Source organism: Rhodamnia argentea, chromosome 2 (genome assembly GCF_020921035.1).
Source record: "Rhodamnia argentea isolate NSW1041297 chromosome 2, ASM2092103v1, whole genome shotgun sequence".
NCBI classification, from domain to species: domain Eukaryota; kingdom Viridiplantae; phylum Streptophyta; class Magnoliopsida; order Myrtales; family Myrtaceae; genus Rhodamnia; species Rhodamnia argentea.
This window is the reverse complement of record NC_063151.1, coordinates 34,970,892-34,998,072: the sequence shown is the minus strand read 5'-3', so window position 1 is coordinate 34,998,072 and position 27,181 is coordinate 34,970,892. Positions and strand designations below refer to the sequence as shown.

General features: G+C 42.1%; 2 protein-coding genes and 1 long non-coding RNA gene across 4 annotated transcripts; 1 reads left to right on the top strand and 2 right to left on the bottom strand.

Moving 5' to 3' along the window:
- The first annotated feature begins 1,045 nt into the window (after positions 1-1,045).
- Positions 1,046-27,181, top strand: LOC115738843 (zinc finger CCCH domain-containing protein 14). Of its 2 annotated transcripts, none has more exons than XM_048273424.1 (11): positions 1,046-1,407; positions 1,863-2,611; positions 3,130-3,380; positions 10,967-10,972; positions 20,151-20,155; positions 23,967-24,035; positions 24,190-24,240; positions 25,374-25,621; positions 26,568-26,693; positions 26,779-26,832; positions 26,926-27,181. In XM_048273424.1, exons 2-11 carry the CDS (start codon positions 1,877-1,879, stop codon positions 27,001-27,003), a joined length of 1,623 nt encoding a protein of 540 aa, XP_048129381.1. In that variant the 5' UTR covers positions 1,046-1,407; positions 1,863-1,876; the 3' UTR covers positions 27,004-27,181. The 2 variants fall into 2 exon arrangements, with proteins under 2 accessions (XP_048129381.1, XP_048129380.1); XM_048273423.1 differs by having other exon boundaries at positions 1,857-2,611.
- On the bottom strand, positions 13,924-15,418 carry LOC125313637. Its single transcript, XR_007197294.1, has 3 exons — positions 14,772-15,418; positions 14,516-14,521; positions 13,924-13,934 (listed from the first exon to the last, which is right to left on the bottom strand). It is a non-coding gene; the product is annotated as an uncharacterized LOC125313637 (long non-coding RNA).
- LOC115738757 (2-hydroxyacyl-CoA lyase) lies at positions 17,395-22,046 on the bottom strand. Its single transcript, XM_030671483.2, has 2 exons — positions 20,553-22,046; positions 17,395-18,315 (listed from the first exon to the last, which is right to left on the bottom strand). The coding sequence occupies exons 1-2, from the start codon at positions 21,963-21,965 to the stop codon at positions 18,001-18,003; spliced, it is 1,728 nt and encodes a 575-aa protein (XP_030527343.1). The 5' UTR covers positions 21,966-22,046; the 3' UTR covers positions 17,395-18,000.

Genomic DNA, 27,181 nt, shown 5'->3' with positions numbered 1-27,181 from the left:
AAAGCCCTTTCCCTAAGCCCGCCCATTTACTCTCAAGGCCATGGATAGGAGATGAGCAACACGAGGGTCACGATCGGGTCTACACACGAGTGGATCATGCTAGTGAGTGGAGATAGGGGTGAGTAAGACAGACCGATCAAATCGGGAACGGTATGGACCGGACTTCTACAAAATTGAAACCGATGATTTTTTATATGGTTCTCGGTTCTAAGGAGGGAACCGGACCGCTTAAACCCGATCAATAATTATTGATTTACTTTTTAAATGCAAACCTAAATGCTAATCAGTATATTAAAATTAAAGTTTATATTGCTCACCCTTACTCATAATCTACCGATTCCATTGGACTACTCGGGAACTAGGCTGAGGACCGGTCACCCTTAAGTGGGGAGACTTTTCCAGTTATGTCGATGTCGATATCCAAAGCCACATCGAGGTTATTTCCTCACATGCATGATATAAAATCGCCGAAAATCGGAATTGACTTGGGACAAGATCGAGACAAGCGGCAAACTCTTTAAGGCGTTTGATTATCGTCACAGTGGCTAAGGTTGGTAACTGAAAATTTCTCTCTCCGGCTGTCGAAATCTCGTCGAAGAGCGTCTTCTTTTCCGACGGACAAACTACTTGGCATCCGTGCGATCCAAATCTTGATCTACACTAACTCCGTTAACGGCAAAGTTGATGATTAGCGGTTGGCCATGGGAAGCACATCACGCCATCGAGGCTTGTCGACGGATGAGGTGATGGCCAGTGAGGAAGCAAGCAAAAGCTAAAGAAGGGCCAGAGGGGTTAGTTAAAGTTGTAACAAGGAAGCAACTCAATTCGACGGTTGCGATGCACACATAACCATAATTAATTGCATCAACCCCCCCTCCTCCATCCTTCTCTAATCATAAGAAGACAACAACAAACCATTGACATCACTTCCGTTCCACGCCAATGTTCGTCTGACCAACCTCCCCCTATTCTTCCCCCTAACCAACCATCCATGTCTCCGTCCGTATATAACCAAACCAACCATCCCCTCCGCCCCTCTCTCTCTCTAGCCCAGCTGGCACTAAGGCTCGAGCAGTCGCTTCTCTCTCTAGAAACGGTTTTGGGGATTCCATGCGCTCCGCTGTCCCTTGGCGGGAAAACGAGGCCTTGAATCGATCTTTTTCCCGGTGCCGAGGTATCTCACTGGCCAATGTCGTCCCTCCACGTGGAGCCTCTGGTGGAGTTTGAGCCCGGCGTGAACATCTGCATCGGCGCTCTCCTGCACTAGAGAGTACCCGATTACATTCGTCTTCTTTCCTCTCCCCCGGCTGCCTGTAACTATAAAGTAGCCCCTACTACTTCTACTTCCTTTTCTGTTTCCCTCCCTCCCTCTCTCTCTCTCATCTATCTCTGCGCACGCTGAACCAGGTGAGAATCGCTCTCCATCAACACATCTTCGCTTCGACCTTTTCATGGATTATAGCTTGAAACCTCGAGTTTGACGACTCGTGGATTAGTATCGGTCTGCTCTGTGTCCTGCATTCTCGCGTTAGACATCTGAGTTTCGATCTTCGTCGATTAATCTGCGTATGTTTTGATCTAGCTTCTGTCTCAAATCGTCCTGTGATTTCAAATCATTTCGAGGCCGAAGCGATGATTCAGCGAGAGGCGCATGTCTGTCTGATCTCTTTCGCTTTTCTGTGCTTCCGCTGTGTTTGCTTTGCTCTAATGGCGATTATTAACGGATTCGGTAAATAGGAAGACGAATGGAGCTAGGAGGACACTGTTGAATGTCGGTTTTTCCCTCATTTGTTCCCACGCAGTCGTTCGGTGACGAACTTCCTCTCCAAGTAACTGAATATAGTTATCGCTCTCTTTTGCAGCAAGTTCGAGGCTCATGGAGAAGGACGCTTCGCCTCAGTCGGATCCAACCATCACCACCTCCTCAACTTCGCAGGAGCAGCAGCCGCCACATGCGCCTAACTCGCCACCTCCGGCTCAATTCTCGAGCTCTCCGCTGAACCAGCAGTTCGCGGCCAATTTCAGTGCGCTGTACCATTCCATTTTCCCGCCAAAATCGCCTCACTCGAGCTCCACGCTGATTCCGCCATCTCTGTGCTCGTCCGCTTCCTCCGACAACAACCAGAACGCAACCGCCAGGAGCACCATCGCCATAGAGCACCGCCTCAACCAAGCTCGGCTCGTTCTGGAGTACCAGCAGCTGCGCGACCACTACGATCTCTGCCGTGCTCACCTTAACGATCTCACGGAGGAGATCGACTCGCTGCGCCGTGAGAATGCGCGTCTTCGCTTGGCGAACTCCGAGCTTGTAAAGCTCCTTAACCTTCCCTCACAGGGCACTCTGCAGAGCTGCTTCCGCCGTCTTGGTCTCTCTGATGCTAATGCTACGGGATCGGATTTCTCCAGCGATGACGTCTGCAGTTACAGTCCGACGAGCGTCATGGATCAAAGCGGATATGAGACTAGTAATCCTGAGAGAGTTTGGCTGCCGAAGAGCATATCGGTTCGGTCCAGCGGCTACCTTAAAGTGAACCAGCCTGCTGCTAGCAACAGCCGCTCGAGTCGACCGGTGAGTCAACTCCGCTTGCCAAAAGCACAGGAGCCTGCAAAGGTCAGTTTGTTCTCTAGATTCCATATGTTCTGCGCAATTTTGTCTATTGATCTATGAGATTGCGCTTCGTTGTTTGATCGGGCGATCTCAACCTCTGTTGATTGAACTGGCGTCTCGTATTTAATTTGTTTCGTTATATGACTGTTTTTTTGTATCATGACTACGCTGTATTGCGTCTCTCGTATCATTTTGCTGAACGAGTTTGATTATGATTTTTAATATTGGTCAATTGCAGTCACTGTCGATTGAAACGGTATCTCCTATTCATTTGCTTTTTTTTCTGTTAGGAATTGCAACGGGATCCCTTCTTCTCGTTTGCAGTGGTTAGATTGTCACTTTCATCCATGTTTGAAGTCGGAGCATCTTCGCGTCCTCCATATACATATTATTTTACGTTCTATTTGGCCTTCTAGATTTCTCGTCCATTTTAACTCTAATCTTCCCTTCTCGTTTACGATCTTGGTTGAAATTGTCATTGATGATGGCATTATCTCAGGAAGGAGAGTTCGTGTTTGCAGGTGCAGCAGCGCGTGTATGTGCCTGGTGGGAAGAAAGAGCAGGAGGCATTGGAGTTCGAAGTGTTCAGCCAGGGGATGTTCAAGACGGAGCTGTGCAACAAGTGGCAGGAGACTGGCGCTTGCCCGTACGGCGACCACTGCCAGTTCGCGCATGGCATTTCGGAGCTGCGCCCGGTGATCAGGCACCCACGTTACAAGACTGAGGTCTGCAGGATGGTCCTAGCCGGCGACATGTGTCCCTACGGCCACAGGTGCCACTTCCGTCACTCCCTCACTGAGCAGGAGATGATGCTGGCTTCGCGTTGATCCTGACGATGTCATTGCATTCATTAATCTCTCCATTGATTAGGTTATGTACATAAAAAAAAAAAAAAAAAACTCCCCAAAGAAATTCATCAAACCCACATATAATAAATCAAAGGATAATAAAGACGGTAAAAAGTGGTAAATCAAACTAAATGCGGTTGATAGTCGGTTTTCTGAGTGGAGGGAGAAATATATCCAGGTGCTTATATAGATGAGATTAGCCTGAAGAGATTAAGACAAAACTTTTCAATTGGATTTTTTACTATGCATGTATAGCTATCGTGCAAAGGCATATTTGGCTGTTTCTGTAACTGTGAATTTGCCTGTTATTGACCTGGGGTTGGTTGGGGCACAGGGTGACCAACTTAACCAACCATACCAAAAAGTCTGGGGGTTTTGTAATGATGACACAGTTTGTTACACACGGGAGTACGTTACTTTCAGCTCAAGCTACTTATCCCCTTGTCCCCCTCCCCTCTCGAAAGCGGTTGCGATCAGTGAGATGCTCGTTTGAGAAGATGTCAATTCGTTAGCAAAATCGCGAAAATGTGGAGCCACTATTTATCTTTGGTTGATTCTTCATTGTTTTTATCGTTCTGTGTACTCCGGATCCCGATCGACCGCGGCAAACAGACTTCTTCTTTTTTTGTCAGACGGCAAACAGACTTGAAAGCAACTTTTATGGTAATTCCGTATGTCTTGGTCAGAAAATAAAGACCTCTTATCTGGTTTCCTGAGTGAGAGCTTCCCCATAAGTCTAAAGCAAAAGGTTAAATTTTTAAATGAGAGAGTGATATTACATATAAATATTTCCTGAATGCAAATAATAGTTTCACCATATTTCTAATAAAAACATAAAACTTTCTATTTTTTGGGGATCGACTCGGTTGCTTATCCCATCGTTTTCCAAGAATTATATTAGGTATGCTATGGCTAGTTTACGAAGTTATTATATCATGGTATGATGTAAGTGACAAAATGTGCACATCTACTTCATACTATCATTCAATAGTCTATAAAAGTATGCGGCATCAAGTTTCATCTACATTGATTTTAACATATCTAACATTGTTCTCTTCTAATAGCTATTGAAGTCGAGCGGGCATCACATCCAATAACTCCCTCAATCTAAGATTTGGACATGGTTGGTGTCACATTTCTGAGAAATTATTCGGTGAGTGTATTATTGTATTAATCTGTATTTGGACCGATAGATCTAATGGGGTATATGTGTACCCATGTGAGACCCACTAAATATGCTCCAAGGTCCCAATGCATGTAACTCCCTCACATTGAGTACATGCTCCAAGGTTCTAGCCTCCTAAGGAATAAATGCTCCTTTTGGTGTTAGGTCGGTCAAACTTTGTGTCACTAATAGAGACTTGTTTCACTGAAAAATTAAATATCTTTTGAAATATGGATTGATAAGCAAATCCATATTTGTTCCACAATTTTTCAATGGAAATCTACGGCAAAAAAAAAAAAATACTAGAAAATAGGAGGAATTAAGTTATTAGATCACGTTAATTTGTCCTTTTCCAATAATTGTTAATGGTACTTTGTTGATTCAGCCGCATTGCCTCCACGTTTTTTGTGGTTACCACCTTTAACAATCGCATCCGAGGTCCACTCCACTACTGGACAATTATGTTAGTCCCAACTGACGGTTGCTCGGTCTCCACTTTTTTAATGGTCATATCATGTCCGGTTACGCCCTGCCCTTTTCATCTATTCTGCTATGCGAAAAGTGTCCGAAAAGTCCTAAATTTATTACATTTGTGTCAATTTGATTTTAAATATTTTAATAGTGTCAATTTTAGTCATAAATCTTTTGACCTAGAACCAATTCAATTGTTCTGACAAATTTTGACTGGATATTGCTGACTTTGACGCCGAACGGGGCTAAGTGGCACGATCGTCGCTAGCGTGGCCATTTCTTAATAGTATTTTATTAATTTTTGAGTTTTTGAGTTTTTATTTTTTTTCTTCTTCTTCTTCTTTTTCTGTCTTTGTTTTCCAAGCGTGGCCGGCGAGGGTCGATCTCACCCGATTTGGCGACGCCGGCATTCGCCTCGCGCCGGTGAGGCCAGCCTTCGCCAATCACCGGAGGAATATTAAAAATATCAACGTCGATCTTGACCGTGTCACGTAAGCCGTCCAACGTCCACGCTAGCAATAAGTACTGAATTAGCTCTAGGTTAAAAGATTTACGATCAAATTGATACCAATACGATAAATTTATGACTTCTCTAACGCTCTTCCCATTCTCCTATCTTTATCGATTTCTTTGCTCCAACCCTTAGCCACGTCATTGACAATCCTTGTTGGTTAGAGCCGGAGGACTCTGTTGTCGACGGACTGCACTTTACGGACTAAGTATCCTCAACACTAGGCCATTTCCGCTCCCGTTGTCCTTCCTACAAAGTCGATTTGACTACCAACTCCCATGCTCTGGACATTTTCTTTTTTAGTGCCAACAAGACTAGAACCATTCTTGGGTAAATCGGATTTCGTTTTATCACGTTGGTCGAATTACGCAGGATCGCATGATCTGAAGTGATCAAAGTCGATAACAAAAGGGCAGTCGCTGGACCTTCGAAGTTCGAACCCCCGCCTCTTGTTTGCGCTCGCCTAGATGGTGGAGAGGTTTGCCCTTTGGCCCGGGGTGCAGGGGGGGTCCAGCTAAGCTGAAGTGCTAATAAATTGTCTGATTAAACTCAAGATTCAAGTCATCACGTGTTCGATTCGGTACCACTACTGTTAGATTCTAGTTGAAGGAATTGACGATTGACGCAGCGAAGGGCTTCGTATCCTCGGCCTCGTTCGTTGTCCATGGCTGTCCAGCAAGCGTGCGCGATTAGATCGTCAAAGCCGAACGTTGGTTTTGTCTTCCAATGGAATAATTGCCTAAAAAGCCATAAACCTGTTATATCCATGCAAACTCAATGATAAACCTTTTGATTGTGTCGGATGAGTACCAAGCAGTTTTCATATCTTGTCAATTGAATCCATTGGGTCGAAAGAGGGGGCACAGCCCCTCGCTCCGATTTAGCCGGGGCCACAACGCCCTCGCCGGCCCTCAATCGAGAAGAAAACAAAGAAACGAAAAGAAAAAAGAAGATATATTATTAAAATATTTTTAAAAAAATGTCCATGTAAATGCTGGTTATGCCACGTAAGACAACCGACGTCTACGTCAGCAATTATTAGGCTAATAAAGTGTGAAAGCATAAAAAGGGGGGTTGGCTTCTCAATTTTGTTGTTTCATTCAGTATACTCTTTGGAAGGGTGGGCACAGTTGCACGTTACTCATCCACTTCATGAGAACGATCGATCGCGGACAACACTGACTCTGGTGAATATGTTCCGCGGCCACAATCCCACGATCCAAATGATCCATGCCCATTGGCCATGGCCTACTCGTTTGATTCCTTTCCTTTTGCTTTGCTTTTGATTCCCTTTATCGGTGAATCACTCTCTTCGATGTGGATGGAAAAGCTCGATTGCCAAAGCTAGCCATCATTTATTTTCTTCCTCAAACAAATTCTGATCTCACGCTTCAAACACAGTTTAGAGGACATGTATGCTTGTCCCAATTGTAAAACCAATTTTTTTTTTTTTTTTGGATTACTTGCTCTTCATCTACAAAGCTGAAGTATTTGCGTTGACGATTTGTTCCTCTCATGGAAACCGAGTGTTTCGTGGTTCAAAAATACCGATGGTTTTGGATCTTCCAAATCATTCTCGTAGGAACCCTTTTTTCAACAAGAAGCTTTTTTAACGTGAAACAATAAGAGATAGATCATAAGAGAAGTTATGCAACGGGAAAATTACTGAAAAGTGCTAAATCTATTGTACAGCCATCAATTCAGCGATAAATTTCTAAATTTAGTTAATTTAGTTCTAAACATTTTGATAATTTGCTAACGTAGTCTTTCCGGTCAATTTTACTCGAAATCGCTTATGTAGATGTTAATCGACCTATGCGGCACGACCAACCGACAACGACGTGGATTTTTTTTATTATATATTCTTTCTTTCTTTCTTTTTCACTATGGCCAGCAAGGGCCGCCTCGCAAAAGCCTTGTCGACAATGCAAAAGGCAGCCCTCGCCCAATGGCCTAGGAGGCCTTAGCGACCCACGCCTGCCACAATGAAAAAAGAAGAAGAAGAAATGAAGAAAATAGAAATAGGCAATTTCAATTTTTTTTTTTTTGAATATTTGCAAAATGTCAATGTTGGCCGGCCGTGTCACGTAGAATGGCCAGTGTTCACGTCAACGATTTCCAGTCAAAATCGGTTCGAATGACTACATTGGCAAATTGTCAAAAGGTTCAAAACTAAATTGGCCAAATTGAAATGTTTGTGATTGAATTGACATACGTGCAATATGTTCATGACTTTTTTTTTATAATTAATCACTGGAAGAAAACCTTTTCGACTCGAACCGGCCATAGTTCACCCGAGTCACCACAGAAATTTTGCAATCTATCTCAAATGGTTTTCCATTTCAATGGGATTGAGGTGGGGAAAAAAGGCACGCAATCAAACCATGTATTATATATTTATTTATTTATTCCAATGCGACGTCACTTTTACCTCAGACTAAAACTAATTGCCTATGCATAGTGAGAGAGAGATGGAAATATCTCGTATCATTGATCTCTAACTTGATTCCTACCAGCTTTAAAACTATGCAAATGCATGCTTACGTCCATATCAATCGAAGTGCCCTTGCCTAACTTTATATAAATATTCAATTACGTCTCAATTCATGGGAAACCCAATTTGGTATTCCCTCTTTTTCATTGATGGAGAGACTTCTTTCGTCACCCTGGCGTGCCCCTAACGCTGTCCTCATGTATCGCCTTCCTCATTGGTGGAAAAGAAGAAATTAGTGTTGGGAGACTTTATTCTTCTCTCTTGCGTCAGGAGCCACAATGTGCGTTTGGCAAAATTGGGCCTGTTTCCTTCGTCTAATTTTCGACATCGTACCCAATTTTTCCAACCCCAGAAAAGATTTGAGGTGAAATCGATAGCGAGCTACGTCGATGAGTGGCGAAAACCGGTTCAAATCATAGAAATTGGGGAGGTGAACCACTAGAAAAGAAATAGAAGTCGAGATAATATCAAGAAGAGAGAGAGAGAGAGAAATTGTTGGTTCGATTCGGTTTTTACGAGGCTTGTTCAAATTCGATATGGGTTGGCTCTAAAGTTATTTAGATGATCGGCATTAAAATCAAATTCTTTCTCTAAATCCAGGGGAGGCTTGTATATTTCGCGATGTCTTGATCGAACATGGGAATTTTCATCATGCATCTTTTTGTGAGCGGAAAAAAGAGCAATCAAAATCCAGTTTTTAAGAGCTGCCTCAACTCCAGCAAAGCTGAACTTTGACTAACTACCATGGTTTGTGCCGCATTTTCTCAAGAGGTCATCCATCATAGTACTATTTTCGCCCAAGCACACGTAACATCAAAATTTTGATGGGATCCGACACATTAATGCTGATATGATCGCATCCCCGCTCCTATTGAATGATGGGAAGGAAGACTAATGCTCTTTTTCTTCCTTCTGATTTGCACAGGCGCGGAGATATGGGAATCTGATGCTGCAAAGCAAATTCAAAAAAGAGGTGAGAAAGTTCTGGGAAGATTCCCGAGCGCTAGGAAGCTTTTTTTTTTCCCTTCTTTTTTATGACAAAGAAAGCAGAGAGCTGGTCCAGTTGTCGCACTCGTGACACACGAAGGCATCTTCATCACTTTACTTCCCTGTGATTCTTTTGGCTTCAGTCCCTCATAATCTCCTTATTTGCTCTTTCAGCCCCTCCCCAGTTCCACTTGAATAAAAAAAAGCTTAGGCAACAGCACAAATGCGATAATTTTCGTACGGTACTTACTTCAGTGCTATAACTTATTTTTTTTTTCGACCAATTAAGTATGATAACTTTTAAAAAAAAATGTTCACCTGAGTGCCATAATTTAAAACTAAAACGTTCACCTAAGTGTTGGAAATCCGTCGTGGCATGACACTTGTGGTGAACATCTTCAAAAAGTTATAGCATTCAAGTAATTGATTAAAAAATTACATGACACTCAAGTGACCGAAGAAAAGAAGTTATGACACTCAAATAAGTGTCGCACGAAAGTTACGACACTTGCGACGTCCTTTCCTCAAAATCCTCTATGGCCAATCGATGACTTTAGCTTTATATGAAGCTGCGCCCTCGGATCATCGTGACCTCTATTTGTATTGGATGAAGAGTTGAGGGGTATATGGGCAAATATAGAAGTAGGGAGGGTATAACAGCAAAAATGCTACCGTGAGTGGTAGGTGGGCGAGGGGAGCGGATTCCATTGGCCTTGGGTACTATAAAAAGGCGAGGACGCTCTTGCTCTTGACAGCGTTGAGGTTAAGAGTCACACTCAAAGTTGGCATATGAGAGCGATTTAGTGTTAGGAGAAGAAGAATGAAGAAGAGAGAAACGAAGTGAATGAGTTGAGATGAGGGAAAGGGAGATTCGAGCTACCGGAAGTTGTGGGAATGGGCGGTTTGGGAGAAACCTGAAAGAAAAAAAATATCGTCGAGATCTCGGTTTGATGAGTTCTTTCAATTAAGTTTTTTTCCCAAGGCCGCCCATTCCGACGATTTCCGGCGGCTCCTCCCTTTCCCTTCTGGTCTCTACGTCTACTGTCACCCCAACGGCCCCGGAGATACGACCGTGCTACTCGAGAGGGGGATAAAGGTAGTGTTTGTTCAATTTGCGGAACGCCGAGGGTATGTATAATCAGGTGCTTTCTCGATTAGTTTATGAAAGATCGTCGAAGATCTGCTTATGAAAACATGTATGTTTGTTTCCTTACTCCTCGTATGCCAAAACACTTGTTCGTCTGCTCGGCTCATTGTTCTTTGACAGATTGCTCACGAAGGGCAAATCGAAAGGGAACAGCCATAGTTGAGCGTTGGGATGCAGAATTGGATCAGAAAGATTCATTCTTGAAGATGCTACAGCTACAAGCCCACTGATACTGATAGGGATCAACGGATCTTGAGTCTGAGTGGAGAAAAGACTCTACTTTTAGCAGAAACATTTGTCTTGTACATAGCACTTTGAATCAAAGTTTCCCCTTTTTGCCCCATTTGATCTTATAAATTCTTTCCAATGTTCCCTCCTTTGATGGTCATTTCTACCATTTCGCTCCGCCAATAGATGTCAATATCCATCTTCCAGCGATCATACAAGTAGGTTCAGATGCATTAACCGGAAGGCCTCGGACATGCGAAATCGCATCTGGAGGATGGATCCGTCCCTCGTACTTCTTCCCTGGACCTCCACCTCATCCAGCAACAAAATCCTCGGCCCCAAAACCGGACCATTTGTCGACTGCGAACCGAGAATTCTAACTTAAGGCGGGTTGAAGATACAAAAATTCGATATATTCATTTCGAACATTGCTTACACAACGGAGGATTCCAAATTAAAGAGGGAATAAATAAAATTACACCTTAAGTTAACTGCGAAATGCAAAAGGAATGAGTCTGATCACATTTCAATCATATCTGAACACAAAAATTCTCTCACATAATTGCTGATAAAATAAAGGAAATAAAACCATTTCGTTGATTTTACATAGAGGAGGAAGACGTAGGGTTACGGATTATGCAGGACCGTACGTCTTTAATGTTTTTCAAACCAATAATCAGCATGCATAAGGTTGTTAAATCACTTCACTTACCTGTGATGTACATCATAAGTAAATGTGTGTTCATGTCAAACAGCTTTCCGCAAATTAATGTTTCGGATTTTTAAGCGTTTAATTGCGTTGAAAATGACTAAGTCGTGTGGACACCCAAAATTGCCCGAGCTTATGACTGTTGTAGACTGGGGCTGAGTAAGACCGAGAAAGGCATGGCAAGATTGAAATTGACTTAAGTCCTTTTAGTCAGCAACCTCGGACAATTAACAAAGGCGACGGGGAGTTGCCGGCCGACAGCATGAAAAAGCTTATAGCTTCTTCACCATCTATTTTGAGATTTGATCTAATCACTTTTTAACGTTCTACTGAACAAATTAGAACTAACCGTTTTCCCTGAAACCGATTCTCACAGAAAGCTTCTTTCTTTATCACGAAATGTCGGATTAATATCTAATGCAGCTTCGACTTGACCACTCGATATGAAGATGAAGCAAAGATATATTTGATTTCCATTTGATCAAGGGAATACCATACTGTCTGATGATTGTGGATGAGAATGTGATGCTCTTTCAAATTTCTATGCAACACTTCCGACCAGCGGAATGAGAATGGGAGCTCAAGGGGTGATGGCGGGCGGAGGGCATCGATCCCATTTTGACCCCCTTTGGTCTTAATCGCTCACGCCACTCTCTCCCTTTCTCTCTTTCAGTTGTGATGTGATGTTTTTTTTTTTTTTTTGTAACCGAGGATCTGCAGGTTTACGCAACAGCTTGCGTCTGCGTTAGCACTGCGTCAGCACCTTGAGGGAAGCTAGTACAGCGGCCCACCAGCCATGGCCCCCCACTTAAGTCATGAAGTCGAGTTGGGAGTTTCGAACCAGTGACCTGACGCGATGTGATATTTTTTTGTTTGGTCTAATTTAAATAATTTGGGTACAATCGAAAGTGCAGAGCAAAACAATTTAGTAGACGAGCAATCTTAATGCCTCGATCATTGTCCTTGCAATCCCGTGTAGCGTATGAGCGCATTCATCACTTAGGAATTGTCACGGAACCGGTTCGACCGATTCTCGGTATTTTGTTATGGCATCCGCTATATTGTCTCGTGAAAAGATCGCAGCTCATTGAAATATCCACAAACTTTACGAAACTTTGTTATCAAAAAAATTATCCAAAATGTCCCGAACATATTGCGGTTGTGCCACTTCAATCTTAACCATTTTTTTTTTTTTGCCATTTCAGTTATAAAATTTTTGCATTTGTGCCAATTCAGTGCATCCAACTAATTTTGACCGGAAATCGCTGATTTGTCTTTCTCGTTTTTACTATCTATTTCTAGTGATTGTGCGCTTAATTAATATTGAGATGGGAAAAGCCGGCTGCTTGAATCTAGACTCCTATTAACCCCGCTTTCAATCAATCCAATGGAATATATGCGCACCCAAGAGAGACAAAAGGCCATCTTGGAATCAATTCATTTTCCTAAGCATGTTCATCTCACTTGTCCGCATATCCGATACATCATCAGCAACCTCTTCTTTTGTAAACCCATAAGCATAGTCGGGATTATCATAATCGGAAATTTTTTTGTCCATCCTATCTTGGTCGCGAATATAATTATGAAGAGCACAACATGCAATCACAATGAGCGCCTGCTTCCGAATTGGAAAGGAAGGCATGTATTGCAATATAAAGAACCGTTTCTTCAGTGTCCTAAATGCTCTCTCAATTACGTTCTAAAGTGAAGAGTGCCTATGGTTGAACATTTCTCTTATTGTTACAGCCGTCTCCCTCTACCTCTATAATCTTTCAAATGATACCGTTCACCTTTAAATGACGTTAAAAATCCTAGAAGTGTTGCATAACCAGAATCTACCACATAGTATTTGCCTACGACAAGATACAATATAGATTTGTTATGATATGCAACCGCAATATGATCATAAGCAAACTACTGTTGATAGATAAAGAAAATACCTGGTAGTGGTCGAGGAAAATTCTGTTCGGGATCTTCAAGTGCGGCCGAAAGCACTCGATAATCGTTGGCCAATCATTCCCATCCAATATACACGAAGGTAAATTTCATGTCAAAAAAACAAGCACATAACACATTCTGGATGGTGGTCTATTTCCTATTTTTATATGGGACCCGCTTCGACACAAATACGACAACACTAATGTGCGTACCATCAATACCTCCTACGCAACCCCGTGATTTTACAAAAGTATAGTGTTATACAAGATTATCAATTACAAGTATTTGATTATGTAAACTTAATATGGAAAACATACTTTCAAGTAACACGAGTGGTTAGTATCCAACATAATCTCCTCCGACACAACATCAAAGTAAGGTGCTTTGATAACTTAAATTGAAAGTTTAATCGGTGCTTTCAACACTACAATAAAATCCTTGCTAACTGTTTGTGGGAAATATTAAAATCTCTCGCATAAAGTTCTCATAGAGCTCTCTTGACCAATTACCGACTTGTGTATCTATCCTAATATACTGACTATCTTTCAACCGACCCTTTTCTCTCACTAAATCACATAGATTAAAAAAAAATGTCTTTCCAACCTAAAGGTCTCATATATTCTATCCGAGTGTCCACGAATAATCTCGCTTACCCATTCGGCTCCCGATTGTTTACCGTCCATACATGGTTCTTTCACATGCAAGCACTTGTCCAAGATTTGAGCGTAGATCCATAAACGTATTATCTTAATATAAAACTCATTCAAGCATGTTCTAACTAGAGCTAACTATCCATAGACACAATACTTGATTCCTATTCCATTGTACCTATACCATTACACAAATACAATGACATTAGTGTAGGCGCTTCGAAAAAAAAACACAAATTTCACGCAATCCATCATACTCATAACGGATGCAAACAGAAGAGTCTCAACATGAATATCCTCAAAACCAAACAACAACCGACGAGATGAGTCACAAAATAAAATGAAACCGAACACCACATAATCCATAATACATTTTCCAACATCTACTAAAGATTTTGGAGAAGTGCATTCCTCCTTTCGGAGGTGCTTGTGATAAAAGCCTCCCTCCATTTAGCACTAACACATGTTTTGTCCACTCTTTTGGCGTAAAGACCATCGTCCAACTCGGGTATGACAAATAGGATATTAACCACATCAGCTACGGAATAGAGGTTCATAAGTGGGCTCGAGGAGGACTTGATCATATCTTCAATGGCTTTGCAGGTCATGGTTAAATTGTACTGGCTACTCTTTCTTCTTCTCTTGGCATTCGGAGTCCTATCTAAGTTGTACTTATCATGAACTGGAGTACTAGGATTGCCAGGTGTAAGCCTTCCTTATCAAGGTGGTAATCACCAAAACCCTCTAGAAAATCATTACCATCATCTTCACAATTATCATCATCATCCGACAGTGTCAAATGTTAGTCACTTCCTATTGCATGATCTCTAGTAGCATATATATCACCAAATACAATGTACAACTAGAGATAAAGAGGAAACGCAACCTTCTTGAATTTCATCCACTCACTATTATCCTGTAATTTTCACAATAAATAGTATACATCAGTAATATAATCAAACCCGTTAAAACTTACATATACAATGGTCTAAAAATGACACAATGATTCATTGACGTGAAGTTCCCATATACTTGAATCATTGACGGTCACTCTTTTATTGACATTATCCCAGCCAAATCCAGATTGTGAAAAAAGCTTCTTAAAACTACCATATTGTGTTCTCGGCTTGTTCGTCTTATTTTTCAATTGTGCTTGGGTATATTGAACTTCTATCTTGTTGTTGAATGCGGTCCTTATGTTTTTCCACTCTACTTTGTTGAAAGTACAAGAGGTGCGATTTCCCTTTTTGATCTCTTCTACCAGCAAACTCACAAACAAGTTGGTGGAAGTCTCGGTCCATTTTGCCATGGATGTCTCTTTTTGGGATGCTATCCAATCTTGACTAATTCATCATCATATTAACAATGCAATCACAAGCTCAATCAATTACAAGCAATGAAACAGTTCCAATAAAAAATAATATGTCAAAGAATAATATGCTCTCAATTCAAACAATCAAAGCCGCTAACAATAACTACAATACCAGTTTAAGATTCATGATATAAAAGTTCATGCTAGAGCCTATCCTCAAATGCTGAAATATGTGCTTGCAAATGTTAAACTACCGTGTAGCTTATGAAGCAGCTTCCACATTCCCAGATTCATACCTTATTAGCAAACGTATGCATGATTACAAAGAAGAACAGAGCAATCACTTCCTATCAACTACAATCCAATTTCGAATTGCTCATTAAAACCTTATGCGAGCTCAACATAATAAAAGGCCATATCCTCAACAAAAATCCTCCACCAGCAAGAACTTCTACATAGAATCGATCACGTTCAGCTCAAACTTAACTCATAATCGGCTCAAACCGAGCATCGACCTCCGTCGACGATGGCGACGCTCGCGCGAGCCCACCCGGATCCGGGCGGGGCTCGGCCTCGTTCTTGACAATGGTGGGGTTCGCATGAGCCCCCCTAGATCCGGGCGGGGCTCGACCAACCCCCGCCATCGTCGGTTAAGGTTCAACCTCGGCCGGCAATGGTGCGGTTTGACTCGGGGGGGGACTCCGCCTCGTGCCGAGAGCAAGAGGCCGACCCCTGCCATAGCCAGCCAAGGTTGAAGCTCGACCGGTGATGGTGGGGTTGGGCTCGCGCTCCCGGCACGAGGCCGAGCCCAACCTAGATTTGAGCGGGCTCTCGCAAGCTCGCCAGCCATGTCGGGTGTCGGTCGATTGCCGAGAAGAGGAGGAACCAGCGAAAACTCATCAGAGGAGCGGCACTATTGGCTGATCGAGGAACACAGAAGTGCAGCAGCATCGGCTAATCGAGGAACACGGAAGAGCGGCGGCGTCGGGCGATCGAGGAACACAAAAGGAGAGGAGGGAGGAGCTGCTCGAGCAAGAACAAAAGAGAAGAGAGTGTGTTAATGAAATGAAAAAAAACGTTCCCAATTGTTTCTAAAAAATGTTCCAAATGTGTTTCTATTAAGTGTTCCAAAAACACAGAAACAAGTTTTTTTTGTTTCTTATTTCTGCTCCAAAAGTGTTTTTATTTCTCAAAAGTGTTTCCGGAACACTTTGGGAACATTTTTTTACCATAACATTTTGGGAACACTTTTTTACTAATATGTGTTTCTAGAGCGTTACTATACACGGCCTTAGGTGCTATACAATAAATTTAAGACTTTTTAGATAGTTTTCTCTATTAACGTAATATTCCTATGGGCTTGCCCCTTTCATTTCATCTATAAAGGGGAAAAAATCGAAAGGCATGAGAGATAGGGAAGGAACATTTAAAGCAACGCTTATCTCATATTGACATTAGTGCAAGTTGATAATAATTTAATATGATATGTTTTTGTTGGGGGGAATTACCAAAAAAGTCCAAAACTTATTGTAATTGTACGAGTTCAATTGTAATTTTTTTTTTGGGTCAAATTCACTCATAAACCTTTTGCAACTATATCAATTCAATCTATCTGTCCGATCGGTACTAACGTATTGCCGCTAGCATTGGCATGATAAATTTTTAATAATAATTTTCAAATTTATAATTTTTTTTGTTCTGTCTTTATTTTCATTTTTTTTTATTTGAGTCGACAGAGACCTGTTGGCCATCGGCCGAGGGTCGACGACCTCTACCGACCCCTATGCAAGGTTCACAACCTCGCCCAGCTACAGCAAGGGTCGCGAGCCCCTAGCTGATGGCCAGTAGCCTCTTGTCAACCAAAAGAAAAGGACAGAAAAAATTATTTAAAAAATAAAAATATATTTACAAAATTTAAAATTATTAAAACACTATTAATTAATAAAAATTATTTTCATTATCAACAATAACTTATGTCTAAATATTTTTTTTTGCGATGAAATTATTCTTTATTTATTCATTTTTGTAAGCAATCAATTTCCGGAAAAATCAAAACGCATCCTTACCATTAGATACATTTGAGTTGAGAAGCACCTTCCTCAAGGATACTACTTATGATAATTAAACTGACCAGTGTCCTATTAAAAGGAAAGGATTTGGACCCATTTCGCCACATTTGAGGGGCGCAGCCGCGACACCCACGTTTGACGGTTTAGTTTATGTTCTCAACATCATCTCGTCGACACTCGTTAGGCAAGGTGCAGCCATAATTGGTTGGGCCGGGCCGGGCCGGTCCGGTCCGATTAGAATAACAACCAATGGAGAATCAAACGAAAATCAGGAACAGGGGTCATTAAGAGTGGCCTAGCAAAAGACAGCGTAACATCCTTCTATGGATATAGCTTCACACACAACAGGCTTGAGTATATAAAGATCTACTTTTTCAACCCCTACACATTACAATGGTTTATTTGACTCCTAACTTTTATTGTTCAACTAATGTTTCCACACTGCGACACTCGTACAATTAACAACACCTTTCTTGCTGCCCAGTTAAAAGAAAAACTTTGTCACGCCTCCTAGGACACTACACACTTACACAGGAACATTTGCGAGCGGCACAACACCAGAAAGCAGCAAGGAGCAAATTCTATAATGGCCATGGCGATCACTTTGCGATTGCAATTGCCATTAGAGGTGAGAGTGATATGAAAAACCTGAAACAGTGCAATGAAGAAAGAACTGATTGATCGAGTATGGCCTCCTCTTTCCATATTTCTACACCAGCTATGCTTGGCATTAATCATCTGTGAAAGATCGTCGCATCACATGGTGCACTCTGCGCTCTGATTACACGACACGAGGCTAACGGTTTCTGATAGATAAGTTCTCCCAAAGGCTGCTGGAAGTAAAGGAGGGCATACCACGCTGATCAGTTCTTGTGCTGCAGTCTGCCACTCTCTGAACCAGCATATGGGTCAATAATCACATTTACCACGGCTGGCTTACGAGCAGAAAAGGATTCCGAGAGAGCGTGCTTGAGCTCCTCAGGTGTAGCAACGAGATAACCAGTGCCACCGAAAGCTTCAATTAGAGTATGATATCCAGCAGTGGGGACAAATGAAGTAGGTGCAGGGTCGTGCTTGTAGGGCCCGTCGATTTCTTCGGGGGTCCTCCGGTCACCACCATATACACCGCCATTGTTGAAAACAATCACAACCACCGGTAACTGATATCGCACTAAAGTCTGCAAATACGGGATACGAGAAGTGAGCATACACAGAAATTCCTTCATAGAAGAATAGAAGACAGAAGTCCATACATATGTGAAAAAACATTGGAGTGGAGGTAAAGAGAAGGATAGTAAGTGATGTACACCAAGCAGAATAGAACTTCGTGACATAGGTCCTTCTACATAAAAGTAACTATCTAGCTGCGAAGCTTGCCAAGAAAGGCATGCTAACAGATCGTTGTTTCATTTAACAATGTGCAGCCAGGAGCAAACTAGACAAACAATTATGCTACGTCACTCAAGAAATCCATACGCAATGTGTAGTCTGGCTAAACCCAGAAATCCATTTTGATCTGAGCATCATTCTTTTTATATGGCTTGATTATAAATCTAATCACTTACTCACTGACATGAAACTCAGGACATAAGAACTTAAGAGAAAATGGAAATTACTATCTATTGTCATATGCTTTGGCATAAAGCAAGCCCTACAAGTTCATAACTGTTTCTCTGTCTCTCTCTCAAAGGTATACGGGCCAAGAGGAGATCTTCATCTTTCAGTAGCCAATGGACTACAGATACAATTAGATTGAACCTAAAGTTGGCACAATAAATGCTAACAACACGCATTCTTGTTCCAGTGCAAAAGGATTGGAAAGCAAATCGCTTTGGTAGGCATCCGGAGAAAGTCCAAGTTATACCTCAAGCCATGCATCATGTAGATAAACAAGCATAATGTGCAGCCTTCACATGTGAGCAACCATGTGTCGTGTATGGAACATGCTCCTGAAGCTAACAAATTTGTGCCTTGTCATTTAAATGAATTAGGTCGAGAGGTCAAACAAAAGCACAGTTAATGAAGGAAAGCAGGCAGTTCCACTCAGACTGGAAGAGGAAGAAAAGAAAAATTAAACTTGCGTCCATAAGAGACTGAAGCTTAAAGAAGATATATTTGAAAGAAATACAAGTGGCACAAGCTTAAAGAAGATATATTTGAAAGAAATATATTAGTGGAACATTCACCAGTTCATTTCAATGCTGCCATTATAGACGAAGCTTGTCCTCCGGGAGACTTAATTTCACCCATCAAGACATAATGGTTCATTTCCTTTTGCCACATCATATACCACAAGTTGCCATGATTCTACCGCATATCTCTACCAGGTAAACATAAGCTCTACTACAGATGGCGTATTCAAAAGGCAACACAAAACCCACTTACAATTTCAGAATCTTTCTCTGCATAAATTACGGCAGCCATCTATGACTCAAACTAATTCAACGCGAGTAATATGGAATATAATTGAATACCCGACCCATCAAAAGTTCGGAATTCATACACACAAAATAAAACAGCATCCCGGATGTGGTCCTACTGTCCTATTCGTATCCATCTGCGAGAAATTTTTTGCTGTCTGATTCGTGAAATGTAACTTTAGTTCCCTCTGATGGTTCATTAGAATGTGTTCTTAAAAGCTATTTGTTACTATTGTTGCTCCAAGCCTGCCGCTACTTATAAGGGGATTGACTGTGGGCAGAAAATGGAAGATCCACCCATCCAAAGTTTGATACTGCCAGTAAAAGTTCTTCCTCTCATTAGATGCAAATGTAAGTTGCCACTAATACCTAAATTGTAAAATTTAAGCCAGCAAAAGTTCTTTGCCACTTGGCATAGTCTAATTGCTGGAGCTTAGTCTCGCAGGGTTTATTGTCCTGATAGCTATGTGCTGTCACCAATGCAGCTATGCTGCCTGAGACAATTTCTATCAACACCAGTTTTACATTTAAACTAGACTGGCTGTGTGACTGGATGTAAATCTACATTCAACCCCCACTTATGGATCTCCAAGGGAGGGTCCAAACATGACTAGTGCTGCACTGTAGGTGCTCCTACAGCCAAATCTGAAAGGATTGCCATTAGTTGGTTGGCACTCGAACTATATTTTGACCCATAAGAATCATGCATATCACATCCCCCGTGGAGCTAATGTTGAGATACAATGCACAACGGGCAGCTAATTAGCAAAAAAATGCTGATCATCAGGCATCTACATATGAACAAAACAGAACAATCTTGCAAAATAGAGGATTCAAATGTTCCTATTGATGGCGGTCTGCATAGGCACATTAAATGTGCACCTATCATCCTTCGAGACAAGCAACTCACACGCTTCGAATCATGGAAGAATCAATGGACAGTAACAACATGAGATAAATCAAGCACCGTTCAACGGCTTATGGAGAATGCATACCTCAACTTCCATTGCACTGAAACCAAACCCAGAATCACCTTCAACCGCGACAACGAGCCGGTCAGGGGAAGCCACAGCAGCTGCAATGCAATAACCCAACCCAACTCCCATGGTCCCCCACGTCCCAGCATCCAATCGAGTCCTTGGCTCAGTCTGAACCAGCACTGCTCTCCCAATGTCCATCGTATTCGCCCCTTCAGAAACCAAAATGGGCGCCGGACTCCCCAGTCCCAAAATTGCATCCCTTATGATCCTCATCGGTGTCAAGAAATTAAAGGGCACGACTTCCTTCGCCAACTGAGCCTCCATCCTGGACACATTCTCCTTTGTTTTCTTCGAAATCGCCTCCACCCACGGATGAGACCTCCCCAAGCAAAATGGGTCATCCTTGATCTGCTTGTTGATCAATTCCAACACCCTCTTAGCATCGCCTACCAAACCCAAAAACGGCTTCCTCAACTCAACCTCCTCTTTGCTCACGTCAGCCAAAATGAACTTCACATCAGGAGACCACTTGGGCGGCTCCCCAAAATGCAACAGCCAATTGAGCCGTGCGCCGATGACAAGCGCAACGTCGCACTTCCCAATCGCGAGCGACCTCGCCGCGGTCGCTGCCAATTCGTGCGTGTCGGGCAAAAGGCCCTTCCCCATCGGAGTCGGCAAGAAAGGAATTCCGCTCACCTCCACCAGCTTCTTCAACTCGTCCTCCGCTCTCGCAAAGGCAGCTCCTTTTCCGAACACAATCAACGGCCTCTTGGCGCCTCTTAGCAAAGCGACGGCCTCCTCAATCTGCGAGCTCAACACGTTCGGAATCTCCTCCTTCAACCCGCACTTCTCGGCCGCGTCCAGAAGGCTCTCAGCTTCCGACTCCGTCACCGTCTGGTGCAACACATCCGACGGAATATCCAAGTAGCACCCGCCGGGCCGACCCAAGACCGCCTGATCAAGGACCCGAGCCACGCAACTGGGGATTTCCCTTATGTCCTTCGCTTTCACTGAGAACTTCGAGAAGGGTTTCACGGCTTCTATCTGATCGAGCTCCTGAAAGTCTCCTCTTCCGAAATCTTTCTGGTCGCACGAGCCCGAGATCATCACCATCGGCCAAGTGTTGGCCATGGCATTGGAGAGTCCGGCGAGGCCATGGACACAGCCCGGGCCGGAGACAGTGAGGAGGACGCCGGGCCGGCCCGTGAGATAGCCGTACGCGGAGGCGGCGTAGCCCGCGGATTGCTCATTGTGGAAGGCGACGAACCGGACGCCCAGAGCGAGGGCCCGGTTGGCTAGGGAGGTGACGGGGATGCCCACGACGCCGAACATCCGGTCCACTCCGAACCGGGCGAGGGACTTCGCGGCGAGGACGTTGCCGTCGATCGGGGTCGGAGCTCCGATGGGGTTCGAGTTCGGATCCGCCATGAAACGTGAGGTACTCGAGGTGGGTGGGTGGTAGATGTCAAGTAAAAGAGAGTGATGTGGGAAGAAGTTCGATAAGAGCGAGCGCATATATACGACTTGCTGATTAGGCAGCGACACCGCCGTCTACCCCACTTTTAATCCCACGATTATCCGGGAAGGTGTTATCTAATTCAGATTAACTACTCGAATTTACGTTGATACCCTTCGGGTGACGAAGTGGGGAAATTTGCTGCCTTGTCACAAGGTGCAATTTTAACGACGTACCTTGGTAATATTATCGTTCAATGCGCATTCGTGAATAGTCTCTGCATTTCGATAGTGAACATGTACCTTATGCTGTTTTTGTATTGAAGAAAAAAAAAGAAAAAAAATGTTTTGGGTGCTTGTTTTAATAATTTTCTGTTGAAAATCTATTTGAAAAGTGCCGAATTTATTAAAATTAATTTACTAAGTGAAGTTTCTTCTTAACGTTACTTTCTCGAATGTGTCCTTCTTTTTAAGGTGTGGCTCACGTCACTTAATAACTCAATTTTGGAAAAAAAAAATGTGAGGGTAAATTTGATAATTTCATTAATTTGGAGGAATCCCAACATTCTAGGGATCATGAATTGGAAAAGGAAAAATTAGATGAAATTCGAGTATCTTTCTGCAACCAACTCCAACTACTATTGATTGCACGTTCTGTTTAATTTTAAACTTTATCGATACTATGAGATGAGGTTATTGGGAGAGGAGGGGCAAAATGGGGAAAGCAGTTCCGGTGATTTTGGTTGGACCTTGATTGATTGCAGGAGGAAGAAGAACAAGTGAAGTCGCAATTCGATTTCGAACAATATTAACCTTTTGCTGCCGTCCATCGGTCGTTGGCCTTTGGGACACAGCAAAGAGAAGTCTCTTCCAAGTTTGCTTTGTGCTGGCCGCCACCTGTCCGAGAAAATTCCGGTCTTGGTTAACGCAGTGCAGTGGCGGCACGCAAAACATGGCTTGATTACTACTTGAATCCTAACCTAAGCAAACTATTCTCACACGAGACATTGGTGGACAGCCGCTCTATACATGGATTTCTTTTTTTTTTCGTAACATTTCGATATTTAATTCGGCAATACTCATATCGAAAATGACAATCGGCTGATCTAAATGGCAGATCGCATCGATTTCTCTTCCTCGACACGTTCGAACAACCCGTATCGGTTCGGAATTTGATTTTGAATCTAAATTTGAATCCACCAATAACCAAATGAATAAGAAAATAATGGCCATCCCATCAAAGATATGGGCCTATAGAAAATAAGCAGAGTTGCACTGAATTCAAAAGGCTTGGGCTTCGTTTGTTTTTGCGGAGAATGGATGATTAGGAAAGTATTTTTTCTAAAAGTAATCGCTTGTATAATTTATAAAAATGAATAAATAAAATTTATTTTATGTTAAATAAAATATTTAGATCTAAATTATTAGTTATAAAAATAAATAAAATTATTAATTTATTATTTCAAGCAATAGAATTAATTATTTTTAGAAAATATTTTTTAAATCAGTCATTCTTTGCGTAACAAAAGCTCTAATCTCGGATTAACGTTAAACTGGTTTATAGGCCCAAATGAAGTCTTGGACCCAAGGCCCATAATCATCCTCGAAGAGCTAAACCCAAAACCCTCTCTCCCTCCCTCTCTCTCTCTCTCTCTCTGCGACTGGCCGTCATCGTGGCTTGTCTCCGTCCATCTTCAACGCGATTCGGAGCTGCTTGTTTCCCCGCATCTACCATTTGGTGAACGCTGAAGAAGCAGCGAGCTAGGTAATCCGTTGTCTGCTCGTGTTGCGAGCAACTCTTGGATTGTTTGCCTTGCTTGGACTTTCCCGGTGGGTGTTGCGAATGCGGATTCTTTTGCAGGATGATAAAGCGTCGGTTCTACAAGGTCGACCATGGCGACAATGATGGCGCCTCCGGATCTTCCTCGTCGGATTCGGAGCCGGAGCTCCAACCGGAAGTTGCGGGAGAATCAGAAGGTGACGACGATGACGTAGGAGAAGCAGAAGTGAAGGTCGATCCTGAATCTCCTTCCTCCTCATCTGGTTCGTTCTTTTTGAGCCTACATTGATTCCCTCATCGATTAAGTTGTTTTTCGTGCTCAATTTGCACGAGAAGTGTAGTATAAGAACTGCTTTTAAGAATTCTTGCAAATCTCCTCTGGAGATGCTAAATGGAGATTCTTATCAAGTTTTGCAGGATATGAGAGCGAGGATAGCTCTGTTAATGAGGTCGGTGTTGACTCGTCAGGTATGATCGTCCTGTCTAATTTATAATGTTGGTTTCACTTGCTCTTGCACCTGGCGAATTCCACACTTTCCTGTTTCGATTTTCTCAGAGCTTGGACAAATTACAACTCTTAAATATGTTATAGTCCTTTTTGCCTCTGTTATTGGAGTTTGTTTTTTTCTCTTTCTCGGTTCTTTGATGGTAGTAAATGCCACTTTCGATCTTGTTTGGTGAATGGGATGCTCTTTTAGAGGTTTCTAGTGAAGACTTACTTCATTTTATGTTGTGGTAGAAATTTTGGATGGATCTGTGGAGTTGCTATGTGTCGATAGGAGGTTGTTTGAGCTCATTTGCGAAAAAGAGAAGTTCAGTCTCTTATCTTGATCCCTTGAAGCTCATTTGCTTGAATCGATTACCAAAGTTACTAAAAGAGCTGACAGTTTTCATTTGGAAAACTCAAATTCCTGGGAGAAGAAAATGTATCATTAGTAAGCCAATTCTGCAGCTGTGAATGCGAAGTTCAAGAAAGGCATTCATGTGGAAACTCATTCTTAGACTAAGGTTAGGTTTTAGCAGTAAACAGTGCAAGTGCAACCTGCCTAATTCTTTTCTTCGGTTCAGGGACTTTATTGGAGAAGTATGTGTTCTTAGTTAGAGACCGTCATTTGTGGGAAGAGACTCTAGAGTCCATAAAACGTATTTGAGGAAGATTTTTTTTTTTTTAAGGATGGTTTTGGCTGCCATTATATTGAATTAAAAAGCGGAGGTGACATTCCTTACTGAAGCCAGGTAACATTGGAGGTCCTTAATTCCTAGCTTCTTCTGAGTAGAAGGCTAAATAAGTAACAGAGAATTAGTTTTGTGTGAGCAAATCTGCAATCAAGAAGAGGATAGGAGAGTAATCAAAGTTGCAACATCTTGTGTCTGTGTGAATTTTTTGAAGCACTTGTCAAGTAGGTTGTTGTTTCTCCTTATCAGGACGCACATATGTGGTTGCACTGTATTCTGATCCTGTTATTTATTTATTTATTTATCATTGTGATTGTCAACCCATATAGAAGTCTTCATGAATCAAAAACAATGTGGCTGCAATTTGAAATTATCTGTCTAGCTAGGAAAACGTGATTCTATCTGACATCGAGATGAAATTTCAGGTTTATCAGTCAATGAAGAAGATGACGAAAGTGGAACTCGTTTGCCACTAATTAATGACAGTCAGCTGTCTTTAAAAGGACGTGAGGGAAGTACAGAGCCAAAGGGTGAGGACGTGGATGAAAAGGATCCAATACCTGATGATGCTCTAGACTATATCTTGTGTTCCAAGTCTGTTTTCAAGTGCAGGATATGCCCAAGAGTTGTCTGTCTGAAGGAAGAGACTTTGAAGACCCATCTTAAATCCAAGGTGAGAGCTTTGTGATGACAAAGTTCCATCCTCTCTAAATGTGGGACAAAAAGAGATTTTCTTTACAATGTGATGCATCCCTCTATAATTTGCTCTTTATCCCACCTTCCATCCTACCCGAATAAGGGAAAGAAAATACTAAAACTACTGCCAGTGAAAGAAGAGGGGGTTAAAAGAACTCCTCGCTCGTGTTCTTTTGTTTTTTATACTTGCTTAATAGTTTTCTGGAATTAAGACTTTTCCTATGTTTTGTGTAGAGAACATGTTTCACTTATATTTGCCTTCCATCAGATTTTGGTTCCCTTATTTGTTTTCTGTGTCATATAGAACTGTTTGGTACTGCGAGCCAGTTTTGTTGGTGTGGTCCCTTAGGCTTTCACTAATAACAAACGATAGGCTATCAGAACTAAAACTATCACTAAGAGCTCAAACTCTTACTCCATTCTGTGGATTTTGTTGCTTCCATATTTGAGGTGATGTTCGCGCTTATATGCCTCTTGAACTCATTAAGTTTTTAAGTAATAGGTGCATTATGTGGTGAGGGACACTTGTTCGTTATTGTAAGTTGCCAGATGAGAACCTTTACCAGTCAACCTGATTTCCATCTAGTTCGTCTCCCAGATTGAATGAATCTGATTAGCGGCTTTTACTGGCTCCACTTTAGCTTTACCCCCCTTTTCATAGCAGTCTTTTATAATTTGTAGATCAGATTTCAAAATTCAAATCTTTTGTCTCACTGAATATTTTTGAAAAATTTAAAGTCACAGGTGCAAATATATATAAAACTTTTGATGTCTCATTTCCAGCCTGCAAAATCAAATATATCCCCCCAACTTTCCTTTTTCTAGCGGTCGAAATTCTCTTGAGTGAGGTAATCCTAGGTGAATAAGAGCGGTTGGCTTGTGAGTGAATATTTTTTTCTGAATTTTGCCTTCAATGGATTCAGAAGCATGCTCGATCTGAAAAATTGCTTAAAGAAGGTCGGCTAAAAGCAATGCTCAACAGTGATGGGGAAATTGAACATCAAGAGACAGCTGCAGAGATGCATGCCCGGGTTGTAGCTTTGGCACAGGTTCGCCTTAATTTCCTGACCAAAAATGAAGTAAAATGTAGTAATTTTGCCAACGGTTGCTGAAAGAAAATTGTGTCTGTTCCAGAATGTTGGGAGGAGGAAGAACAGAGGGCGACAGAGGCAGAGATCAAGAAAAAAGGTGAGTTATTTTCTCCTGCTAGTACTAGTAGATGCTTGTTTCCTTCAGCATAAAGATAAGATGATGGCTATCTGCTCCTCCTTATCTGTACAGAAAATGGTGGATGACTCCAACCCTGGAAACGCAGGGCAACCAACCAAATCTCCTGCCAAGAAACAGCGGAAGAAATGAGGAAAGTGTTGTTTTTGTTTGCCGGGAACGAGTGTAGATGTTGCCAAGAAATTAGTCGGGTGTTTTTTCGTTTGTTTTCGGTTTTCATCATCAGAGTATCTTTTGCCTTTTGTTTGGATGTTGCTGAGAAAATGAAGCCTCCCTGGATGACAAATCCATTACGACAAATTGTTTTGCC